The following is a 12934-nucleotide window of genomic DNA, read 5'->3' on the forward strand; positions in this document are numbered from 1 at the left end:
CACAGTATTTTGGATTAGGAATTTGGCAAGGCTCAGCTGACTGATTCTTCTGTTCTACGTGGTCTTGACTGGGGTCACTCAGTGGTAATCAGCTGTCACATGGGCTGTTTTGGAGGGTCCAAGATGGCTTCATTTATATGTCTGGTACTTTGGCAGGGGTGGCTGGACATCTGGGCTGAGCTGGGACTGTCAACTAGAGTGCATACTCATGAGTTCTCCAGCACGATGGTCTCAGAGGAGAGTCTTGCAAGAAAGAAGGAGCTGCAGTCTCTTCAATAGTGGGTCTGGAAACTGGCACAGCATCATCTCCACTGTATTCAATTAGTTACGGCAGTCATAGAACCCACCGAGATTCAAGGAGAGGGGACATAAACTCCACCTGTCAATGGAAAGAGTGTCAAAGACTTCTTTGTCATCTTTAATTGGTGAAGGGGTACATCATGAAAAAATAATGAACTTTTGCAACTCTTAGCATGAACTCACCCACCCAAAAGCAGCCATTATCAAAACATTAATTTAATATACAAAAGTGCACCAGCTATACATCTTGAAGTCATCTGCATGCCTTTTACTCTCTTACTTCTCACATCAATTGCTGTCAATATTTCTTCCAAAATATCTCGCAAATTGGCCCTCTCCTTTCCACTTCCACTGCCTGTAGGTCAAGCCTTATAATAGCTAACCTTTTTTGAGAGCTAATTGTGTGCAAGGCATTGTGCTAACAGCTTTACAAACACTCTCTCCTTTCATCCTCACACTACCACTGTAAAGTAGATACTGTCATAATCTCCCTTTCTTAGATGAGAAAAATGGGACTTGGTGAAGTGAAGTGACTCCTGTATTATCTCATAGCCATTCAATGGACAGATCTAGATTGATCCCAAGCACCTGATTCCAAGCCTCCATTCCTGACAAGAAAGTCTGTGCTTATGTGAGCAGAATGCCTGAGCCCAGAGATGCAGCTTTACCTGCAGCCTTGGTCCTCATCTTTGGGTAGACACCCTCTGGTTTAGCCTCCCCCTGCTCCAAAGTTAGAGTCAAGCTCCTAGAGTCCGTGTCTCTCTCTATGCATCAGATCTCATGCTAAAATATCAGTGATTTCTAATCTATTTAAATTTTGTTCTCCATTTAGACCAAAAAATGATATATACTGCTTGAGCAAGGTAACAGCCTTTTCCTTAAAGAGAAACAAAACTTTGACTACACCACAGATATGCACAGAAATGATCAGCTGATCATTAGCTAATACACTGCAATTTTCCTGGCTTAATTGGCCATAGACAGCAGCTCCACAGCACAGGTAAAAATAATGCTCCAAATATTTCAAAATATAAATGGCACAGAGGTAATTAAGATAGCACAGGAAGGCAGCTTCCGTATCACGTTATGGCCATGTTGTGACTTAATTGGTTTCAGAGAAACTTACCAGCTACAGCCTTGATGTCATAAAATTACTTTGTGTTTTCTTCTCTTTCGAATGACAGCGAGAGGCTGAGATGTCCTAAGACATGGCTTCCCGCAGCCCCAAGATATAAGGAAGGTTTCCTTAAACTCAGGAGCTCCGGAGCTCGGTTGGTGACAGACTTGCCCAGCAGGTGGGAGGTAAACTAGTCAACCAGGGATGCATTTGGCTGCTTGGAGGGCCGAAAGGACACTCTTGCCATCTGGATACTGGAAGAAGAATGTCATTGGCTCTGAGACATTTTCAGAGTCACAGGATGGCGTCCTCAGCCTTCCACTGTCATGTTTGTACCTGGTAATGTGTCTGAACTAGAGTTCTAAAGGCAGTTGCTGTAAAAGAGACCCTTTGTAGTGGAAATGCAAAATACTGGAGTTTACTGAAAAGCTGCTTTTCCTTTCGTGGCTCTGGGGAACCCTGCCATGCAGATTTAGAACAAAATAGGACTGTGGGGGTGATTATGTTATATGGAGAAGGTATTTTCATCTTTTAATTTTTTTCCTACTTGTTCATGTCTATGTGCCAATTATTTTTATAGGATTATCTGGCCGTATGTCAGCCACTTTGTTATAGGAAAAACATAAACCCAAAGCACCACTATTTGCTTCCCTTTGTCAGCTTTCCTCTCATTCTTACCAAAAGCTATGTATTGTGCAAAGTTATAATCAGTGCTACATGTAGTTTTAGGTAGACATTTTACATGTGCTTTTGTTTGTTTTTTTTTGTTGTTTGGGATTTTCCAGGAATTAGGATAATTCGTGTGTGTGTGTGTGTGTGTGTGTAAAAGCATCATAGAGCTTCAATATATTCATGTACATTTTATATAATTTATTACTCAACAGATATTTCAATTAATAAGAACTTTTGAATTCGATCAGCATAATAGAAACTATTAACTCTTAATGATGGCCCTGAGGCTTTGAGCTCATCAAAATCAGCATTTGAGTCTTCAAAAGAGAACCTAGTGTAATTTTATTTAGTGAAATGTTTTATTTACATTAGGTTTTTTCTTTTGAGAACTACTAATAACTTAAACTAGATAGCAATCTCTTAAAGTAATATGTTCTAACTGGTGATCTAAATTAAAAAAAAAAAAGGTACATATCTACATCAAACAGTTATTATCTTAAAATGGTTTGTATAGCAAATTTGGTAAATGAACTGAGGTGAAGAATGGACATAGAGGAACAAACGATTTGAGTAAGCGCGGTCATTTGGTTATGTGTTTGACAGTGTTGGATAGTCAGTAAAACCACCAGTTGTCATTGGGTTGACTCCAATTCATGGAGGCCCCAAGTCCGTCAGAGTAGAAATGTGTTTCATAGGGTTTTCAGTGGCCGATCTTTCAGAAGTAGATAACCAGGCTTTCTTCTGAGGTCCCTCTAAACCGAGAAACCAAGCCCATTGCCATCAAGTCAATTCCAACTCATAGCAACCCTATAGGACAGAGTAGAACTGTCCCATAGGGTCTCCAAGCAGCGACTGGTGGATTCGAACTGCCAACTTTTTGGTTGGCAGCCCAACACTTAACCACTGCGCCACCAGGGCTTTTTTCACAGACAAAGGAGGCAACTACCAACTGCTCTGACTGGGATCCCAACAGAGGGTCCTGGACAGAGCGGAAGAAAATCATAGAACAAAAAAATCAAATTCACACACACACACACACAAGTCTGGGCTTCCTGCTCTAATACAGACTGGAGGAACTCCCTTGACTTGCCCTAAAACATGGTTCTGACCTGAAAGTGAAGCCATTCCAGGAGAATACCTCCCAGCCAAACAACAGACAAACACGTAAGATAAACAATAACACCCCAGAGAAACAATGTACTCCTTAGAATGATCAATTATAAGATGAGGAGGCAGGAAGGGGTAGAAAGAAAATGGGGAAACCAGGGCAGAAATGGGGAGAGCGCTGACATGTTGTGGGGAATGGGACCAGAGTCATGGAACACTTCATGTACGAACTATCGAACAGGAAACTCATCAGCTCTGTAAACTTTGACCTAAAGCACAACTTAAAAAAGAAAGAAAGAAGGAACACAGACAAAGGAGGCAGCTGCTTGGGAGTAGATGACCCTTGAGTCCTTTTTATCACTGGTGGGGTGGGGTGGGGTGGAGACGGGCAAAAAAGAGGAGAAGAGCTTCCAGACCCAGGAACCTAAAAGGCCAGCACCATGGTGAGGAAGGAGCCCTGGTGGCACAGTGGTTAAGTGCTCAGCAGCTAACCAAAAGGTCAGCAGTTTGAATCCACCAGTCACTCCTTGGAAACCCTGTGGGGCAGTTTTATTCAGTCCTATTACGAGTCAGAATCCACTCAACGGCAATAGGTTTTGGTATGGTGAGGAAAAAGAATAGGCCAAAAAGATGGAAATCACTGAAGGGAAACTTTCTAACTTGATGATACAAATCAAAAGGTTTCCTGCTTGCCTATAGACCAAAGTGCCTAGAAAGGGGAGTGTTCTAAATTCAACAAGAGTAAGAGAAACTTTTCAAAGATGTTATAGAGCCCATAATTTCAAAACTTCTATGTTAGGTCCTGGTGATCCAGTCCAAAGACTTGTCAATCTTGCCCAGGGCACAACTGCTTTCAAACTTTCAGTAAAGCCAACATTATATCAATTCAAGCTACTCAAGTGGGATAAATATATTGTGATGGACCAGCACTGTTTGTATAATGACTTATGCATCCAAAAAAAAAAAAAAAACCCCATTGCCGTCCAGTCAATTCCAACTCATAGTGATCCTATAGGGCAGAGCAGCACTGCTCCATAGGGTTTCCAAGGAGCAACTGATGGATTCGAACTGCTGACCTTTTCCTTAGCAGCCGAATGCTTAACCACTGTACCACCAGGGCTCCAATTTATGCATATATGTAGATAAAACATACAAATAAGTATCCCATAGTTATTGGTGTCTTTAATTGCATTTGTTGAATAGCTCCATGGTGCAAAATCTCTTTCCTGTACAAGGGTTTCTTGATTATTTTACGAGGATACACCTGTCCAGAGAAATGTGCTCATTTGTCATAACTAATCTTCATTAGAAAGAATGCTGGAAAGTCTTAGGGAAAGGGGGGATTTTTTTTTTTTTAATTTAACACACAAAACAGATGTAAACACCTCAAATAGAGCAAGCTAGCAGTCACATGTAGCCACCTTTCAAAACCTTAAAGGAGAAAACATCTTTAATATCCATATACTACGACCAACCAATGTTCTTCCTCTGTCCACACTGATAGATAACTAGGCCACTAAGCCATGTAGAAACAGCTACTTTAGTCATCAGATCCTGTGGTGACATATATAGACAGGTCTGCATTATGGAAGGAAAAAGTCGGAAAATTTGTTCTTCGGGTTCCTTTATGAGCCCATGCTCGTACCTACATTTTTCACATGGCTTGCATCTGTGACAGCAGGATAGGACAAAGTACGGGGGTTGGGAGTGTGGTGAAGGTACCCCCTAATGCTCTTAGTGCTTCCAGAATGCCTATACTCTCAGTCATTCCTCAAGGAGACCAGCAGGTACTCAGTTAGGGCTTTGGCTGAGAACACCAGTTGATTTTTGTATAAAATCATGCTGTTTACAAAGCTTGGCACACTAAAAAAATGTGAGTCTTTGCTTCCCAGGCAGTACTGTATCTTTCTTATAAAAATCATCTATCTTAAAAGGCTTCTTTTCAGCCTAATCCACAGCTATTTATAAACTTGACAAATGTTTATATTAGAATTTGGTTGCTTTTTTATGTTAATACATTCTACGTAATAAAATACAATTTTGGGTTCTTCCCACTAATGCTTTAAAATAGATACTCTAAAAAGTTCTTCACATTAACAATATATCATATTTAGAAAGTATATTATATGATATAAAAAAAAAAAAAACTATATGTACCATATATTGCTAATCCTTCCTTTAGAGAGAAAAAAACAGAGGATATATACCAAACAGTTCATAGTGTTATTTTGGGTAGTGGGATTATGGGTATATTTCTCTTCTTCATTTTTTTTCTGTATTTTCTAAATATTTGATAATTAACAGCTTTAATAATTGAAAGTTTTAGATCTATTAAGTCTACATGCTAAAAGTCTAGGCTGTGCCGTCCAATATGGTAGCCACTGGAAACAAGTATTATTTAAAATTACATTTAAATTAATTAAAGCAATTAGATTAATTAAAAATTCAATTTCTCAATCGTACTAGCCAGTTTTCAAGTTTCAGTGGCCTCATTTCCACAAAGTTCTATTTGAAAGCCCTGGTGAAGCATGGATTACCAAATTATGCCCTGGATATCAAAGATGGAGGTTAGGCTAGTTTTTTGTTTGTTTATTGTGCTTTAAGTGAAAGTTTACAAATCAAGTCAGTCTTGTATACAAAAATTTATACACACCTTGTTATATACTCCTACTTGCTCTCTCCCTAATGAGACAGCACACTCCTTCTCTCCACTCTGTATTCCCCATGTTCATTCAGCCAGCTTCTGTCCCCCTCTGCCTTCTCATCTCCCCTCCAGACAGGAGCTGCCCACATAGTCTCATGTGTCTACTTCAGCCAAGAAGCTCACTCCTCACCAGTGTCATTTTCTATCCCATCATCAAGTCTAATCCCTGTCTGAAGAGTTGGCTCTGGGAATAGTTCCAGCCTTGGGCCAACGGAAGGTCTAGGGACCATGACCTCTGGATGGGCCAGCAGAAGGTCTAGGGACCATGATCTCTGGATGGGCCAGCGGAAGGTCTGGGGACCATGACCTCTGGATGGGCCAGCAGAAGGTGTAGGGACCATGACCTCTGGAGTCGGTTAGGCTGGTTTTCGGTGACATAGGAATGAACGTATACATTTCCCCATGGATACTTCTCGTCACTACTTTTACCCAGTCCCCTCTATACGCCTCACTAACCTATGGCCCAGAAGCTCAGGGATTTTTCCCACAGCCATTCATCCAGTTTAGTCGCAAAGCAAGGACTAGAAACTAGGGCTAAAACCAAAGCAAACCAAACCCATTGCCAGTTCAACTCATCGCAACCCTATAGGACAGAGTAGAACTGCCCCGTAGGGTTTCCAAGGAGTGGCTGGTGGATTCAAACTGCCAACCTTTTGGTTAGCAGCCTGAGCTCTTAACCACTGCACCACCAGGGTGCCAGAAACCAGGGCAACTAACTCCTGATTCATAGCTCTTGCCTCCACATCACTTTTACCATCTCCCCCAAAACCTACATCTTCCCTGCCAATACCTCAGTTTAATTCAATTCAATATAATTTCATAGACTTTTCCTTTTGAGAGCTTACAATGTGATAGGTACCATAATAAGCTTTGAGTATGTAAAACCAACTAAGACAAGTTCCCCTATCCCCAAGGGGTGTTAAGTGTAAAAACAGAAGGACATGCTAGGTAAAGTAATAGCCAAAGTAGCAATGGGTCTCTTCCTCTTGAGAGACCCAGAAGTGCTTTACACAGGTAAATACGTCTGAGATGTATCTTGACATTTGTGCACCCAAATTCACTTATCATCTCTTCTCCAGGATTCCCAGTTTTCCCCCACCCTCCAGGAGAAGACAGCTCAGACTCTGTTCTTGAAATGCACCTGACCCCTTTTTTTTCCTGACTTAATAGTGCTATTAATGTGAATTAGATAGTCTCAACTCTATTAAACTGGACTAGTTTTTTTTTTTTTTTTCTTCATTTTCTGGCCTGATTATATTTTAAATAATTTTAAGTCTTCAAATGAAATAAAATAAAGTACTATTTTCATGTTTAGTCATCTGTTTCATTTTGGACCATATAAAAACGAATAAGAAATTTGAATGAATAGATGTTTTCAGCCAGTTTTTCTGGAAATGTTTAAGCACAGGTAAAGAACCTGGAATTCACAGTTCCCAAATAACTCGTATTCCTGTATTTGAACAGATGCGATGCTCTTGGTGGCAGAGAGACTGGAAGGACCATTCAACATTGAGTCGGTCATGGACCCTATAGATGTCAAGATTTCTGAAGCCATTATGAACATGCAAGAAAACAGCATGCAGGTGTCTGCAAAGGTATTTGCATTAGCCATGTATCTGCTAACAAGGAAAAGTGTAATATCTAAAAATGAAGTAATTAGATATGTTAGCCAGGATTATAAATTCTAATATGTTGTCAGTGAGATTTTCCTGTGCAGCCACAAATTTGCTACTCCATTAAAATGTCTAACAAAACGGCATTGAGAAGGGAAGCAATATTTTCATTCGCAACTAGTCAATCATGAAGAAATTATTGGCTGCCAGAAAGTTCCAGAGAGTCCCAAGTATGTTGACTAATCCCTCATGTTTGTGAGCAATTTGGGGGGAAATTTTCATTTTAATGTTTGAAATTTCTGCGTGCTCTCACCATACTTTCTCTCTATCAACTTCTAATTATATCTTAAGCTGTGCAACCCAGGCAAATGTTCTATATGTTCAATTGTAAATAATTAAACATCCCATCTGACTTCCTTTCAAAACTACGGCACAGCTTCATTAACGACTCTTCAGGGGAAAATGCTCCTTTGCATGACGTCAACCACACATTAAAAAAAAAAAAAATAGTAAGTTTTCATAAATCATATGAGACAGAGCTCCTGGGTTTGCAGCTGCAAATTCCAGGTGCACAGTTTTTATTTGTCTCCACCCAGTTGAAGATAAACAGGACTTGCCTTAAGCCTTAAGCGAAATTGAGAAGTTTGCAGTGGGTCTCCAGCCTTTTCCTTCATCATTCCGTTTCTCGAACATGGATGACTGCACAATGCCCTTTTGTTCTCTTTACCAGCCTCCCTGGCCTGAAACACTAGCCCTATCAATATCAGCCCTTTAAATCTGGTGATTGAGTGATTCCATTTTAATTGAAATGCAATCTAAACACACTAAAATGTTATGTCAGGCAAACAGCTGCATGTTTAGATTTCTTCAATTTTTTAAATTTTTGTGAAAGAGATTTCCTATTTAATCAAGGCGGGGGGAAAGGTTAGTAGGGAGAAAATTCAGAGCAGAAGGAGAGCCACAGAACCCTATAGGACTCCTCCACTGAGTATGAATCAAGCTAGATTTGAACTTTGCACAGTGAACTGGGAGAGACCAGGGTTGTCTTAGTTACCAAGTATCACCATAACAAAAAATTTCACAACTGGGTGGCTCTAAAGAACAAAAATTAATTTCCTCTTAAATCAGGAGGCTAGAAGTCCAAATTCAGGACAGGGCTTTAGGGGGAGGTCCTTCTTTGTCTGCTTCAGCTTCCAGTAGCAGGCAGTCCTTGGGATTCTCGGCTGGTGAACGCATCTGCTGTGTGTCTATCTTCACGTGGTATCTTCCCTCTGTGTGTGTCTCTGGGTATATTCTGTACTTTTTTGTAACTCAGGACCCACCCTTACTCTAGTATAGCCTTATTAATATAAAAAAAGAAAACCCCTGTTTTCCAGCAGGGTCATATTTGCAGTATAGATTTTAGGATTTTAATACCAATGGGGGTGGGTACAACCCAACCCATAACATAGGGTAAGAAGGGATCTGGCCTGGGTCCCTTTCTTTCCCTGGGAGGCAGCTGGGCCAAGACTTTCTTAGGCTTAGTTCTGGGTTTCAGTGGGTTTGGGTAACCTATATAAAGTACTCCTAATTACCATCACCTATTGGTGAAATATGTTTGGGATTTCCATGAACAGCCATTTTCTTTCTTCCCAGTGGCAAAATAGCAATCATCTATCCCTCTCAGGCCTATGCCCTAGAAGCCAATTGATGTTGTTTTGAGAGGAAAATATCCTGGCAGTCCTTGAATAACTTGGCAATCCTGTTGTCGATCTTCAAAACGGCTCTAGAGAATTGGGTATGGAAAAACTCATGGACAAAGTGTCTCTGGTTTGAGACCCTCACACATTTCTGAGTAGAGGACAGTTTCCACTGGTGTGTGTGTACGTGTTAAGTGGTGTCCTTAAGATGTCACATGGACTCTTTATTACCAGAAAGTGGGTAAGATATTTTTATGGAATTGGTCTAACTATGATACAATAATATTGCTCTTGATAAAGAAGTTACTTTATAAAATAAATTTTTTTTTTATGGTAAGATATGTCAAAATCAAGAGTAGCAGTGTTACACTCAGACACATCACATGAGCAGCAACAGTATGAAGAGTCATAAAGTCACAGTACAAAAATGTCACGTGAGCTAAGAACAGAGAGGGAGAGACGTGTGCAGGAGCCTTGGCATGGGGGAAAGAAGGGAGGGAGAGAGAGACAGGAGCACTTTGCCCTTAGAAGACAGGCGACCTGATCTGGAAGGACCCAAACCAGCCTTTTATCAAGTGGTTGGAGTCTCCACTAATTTAGCAGGAAGCACCAGCAAGATTTGTTGCTGGATTGGGTATGTTCTGAAAAGAGGTTGTATTTCATCAAGGGAATAAATTTTCTTTTAAATTTGAAATTTTTTTTTTTCATTTTCCACGTAAGCCACATGCATGAACTAGAGTCTAAAATCTATGTTCTAGCTAAAGACTGGGTGATTAAATTTTTCCTTTTCGAGAGACCCTTAGTCCCTATTGATAAACAGTCTCATCGAATGTGACCTCCTGGTTCTCAGACTTCAGCTGGAGTATTTACATAACCAGAAACATGGATAACTTCTCACAGATGAGCTTTGAGTGAGGCCAGAAGCTGTTTTCTAACTGGGGGCCAGACACCCTAAGAGTTGTGAAGTTTAGAGATGAAGATGATGTCTTACTCCTGGGCATGACTGGCAGCCTCTCCCTGGAAAAGCATTTGTCTCATTAAAGCAGTTAAAGGTGAGAGATGTCATTCCCAGAGCCTTTGTCAGAAAAGCAACAAGATGAGTAGCTGCCGACTCACCTGTGTCGAGTGCTGACTGCCAGAGACTGAGTTCCCTGAATTTGATTATGTCATAGTTACAACAATGCTTGTGATGAGATAGCGTTTTGCTGATAAGGAAACCAAGGCTTGGAAAAGAAACTTACCAAGGTCTCATGGCCTGTGAAGGATAAAGGAATACCTGATTCCAGAGCCCATGTTGCTAATTGCTGTTTAATAACGATGCCAGTGCCTACAGAACCTATCTCATCCTACAAAGTTGTGGGGCTCGCTAAATATTTACTGAATAGATCAAGAATTAAGAGAAAGTTCAATAGCCTTCAGTAAAACCTGTGTGAGAAGGTAAGGAAACATTGTTGTTGTTGTTAGCTGCCATTGAGTTGCGTTGGACTCACGATGACCTTATGTACAAGGGAAGGAAACAGCCTGGTTCTGTGCCAAATCAGACTGTCGTGATCCATAGGGTTTTCACTGGCTTATTTTTGGAAGTAGATAGCCAGGTCTTTCTTCTTAGTTTGTGTTAGCCTGGAAGCTCTGCTAAAACCTGTTCAGCAACATAGCAACACACAGGGTTCTACTGACAGACAGATGGTGGCTGCTCATGGAAGCACTGGCCGGGAATCAAACCCAGTTCTTCGGCATGGAAGGTGAGACTTCTACCACTGAACCACACACAGTGGTGGCAAAGCCAGGAGGATGCAAGCTAGCTGTCTTTCTGTCTGATTCCAAGTTCATGTCCTTTACACCCATGCCATCGTCCTTCCACCATGCTAAGTTCTAATTAAATATTTTTCTCATTCAGTCTAATCATCATCGCTTTCATGCTTCGCTAAATTTTAAGAGTAAAAAATATAATGTTCTACCTCTTTCTCCCTTCTATATCTGAAGGCCAAAGATCAACGCACCACAGTTTCAGACATGAGTCTCTCTCCTCTGATGCAGTAGTTCTCATCTTATCTGTGGGAGGGAACAACTAATCTTTTGGCACCTAATGATTGAGATCATGAATTAGTGGAATTTACCGACTAATGAAAAGAACTATTCTCACCGTGAATGTCCATGATCCAATCTTACCTCAGAGCTGTCTTTACAGGAATTGTCAGGTTCTTTTTTCTCTGCTACTTAGCCCACAAATAAGGTGTTGGAGGGGAGTGACATTGAGGTTCCCTGTGAAAAATATATTGGCTATGGAGAATTATGTAGTGAAGCTATAATATTTTGGTAATAACATTATGGCACTAATTTCAAGCTCTGAATTTTTATACCTTTTGCATATATTATATGTACATATGCATTTTTTTAAACTTAGGAGAAAAAACGTATTACGACTTTCCTTGACTCCCTTTTGGACAAAGAATCCCCTAGTAACAGCCACAATCATCATTCTACGTTCATTCAGCAAATACCCAACCATGCACCAGGCATAAGGAATCCAGCAGACAACTAAACAGAGTCCTGTTACACATGCCAGTCTCTTTCTAAATGCCTTACATGTTTGTTTTAAATCCTCACTGCAATCTTGCAAAATTTCCTCATTTTATAGGTAAAGAAAGTTTAGAGATTAAACGGTTTGTCCAAGGTAGTATGACCAAAGAATGGCAGAACTGGAATTGCAGCCTAGATCTGTATGTCTCTAAAGGAAAAGATTTTCCCACCATGCCACACAGTCTTCTCAGTAAGTATCTTCCCACCATGGCCAGATATACTTCATCATTGAAGGAACCAGCCATATAAGGGAGAAAACCTCATGCTGAGAAACTAAAAAAAAAAACCCAAAACCAAACCCGTTGCTCATAGCGACCCTATAGGACAAAGTAGAACTGCCTCCACAGGGTTTCCAAGGAGCAGCTGGTGGATTGCAACTGCCGACCTTTTGGTTAGCAGTCTGAGCTCTTAATCACTGAGCCACCAAGGTTCCTAAGAGACACAAGTTGTTAGGTATTCGAGCCACAACCAAATTTATTACTTTCACCAACTTTGCCACTGTCATCAAAGATAGGGAAGAACCTTCATTATTCCACAGCCCCTGTTACTCACCCAAATCGAAGTTGGGAACTGTGCTGGTGTGTGAAAATACCCCAAGGGAAAAAAAAAGAGGAAAAAAACGTGCTGACTCCCTGCCCCTGTATTTCAGATGTGTTGATAATCTCCTTCCTATCTTATCAGGGAAGATAAAATTTATCTCACTAGGTATAATTTAACTATATTAGGAATAATTTCAGAGCTAATCCAGGGAAAGATTGGTTTGTCAGATATAATCTAAATTAAGAAAGAAGACTTATTAAATTCCAATTGAAACTATCCATTCAATTAATACTTATTACAGACAAGGGTGGAACCCATTACAGAGGAGCAGGGCAGCCTTGAGGCGCTTAATTTTCTCCAGACAATCCTTCCTGAATCTACAGCTAAAATGAAGATGAAGAAAATGAAGGGAACAGAAAAGAGAATGTAATATTTTTTGTCTTTAACTAGTTTCCTCATCTGTAAAATGAGGGATTGATCTAAACACCCCCCCTTCCAGCTCTAGCAGCTTATAGTTTTATTAGCATTATCTATGAGTCGGAATCTACTCGACGGCAGTGGTGGGTTTTTTCTTCACTCATTATAAACCAAAAAAAACAAACCCACTGCCATCGAGTCGATT

General features: G+C 40.4%; 1 protein-coding gene across 1 annotated transcript in view; it reads left to right on the forward strand.

Moving 5' to 3' along the window:
* GPC6 (glypican 6) overlaps window positions 1–12934 on the forward strand; it is a 1286079-nt gene that overhangs the window by 1147268 nt on the left and 125877 nt on the right. Inside the window, exon 5 of the mRNA XM_049852914.1 lies at window positions 7365–7495. Within this exon, the coding sequence (XP_049708871.1) occupies window positions 7365–7495 (131 nt within the window). The remainder of the gene's footprint in view (window positions 1–7364; window positions 7496–12934) is intronic.

This window comes from Elephas maximus, chromosome 14 (genome assembly GCF_024166365.1).
Source record: "Elephas maximus indicus isolate mEleMax1 chromosome 14, mEleMax1 primary haplotype, whole genome shotgun sequence".
Taxonomy (NCBI): domain Eukaryota; kingdom Metazoa; phylum Chordata; class Mammalia; order Proboscidea; family Elephantidae; genus Elephas; species Elephas maximus.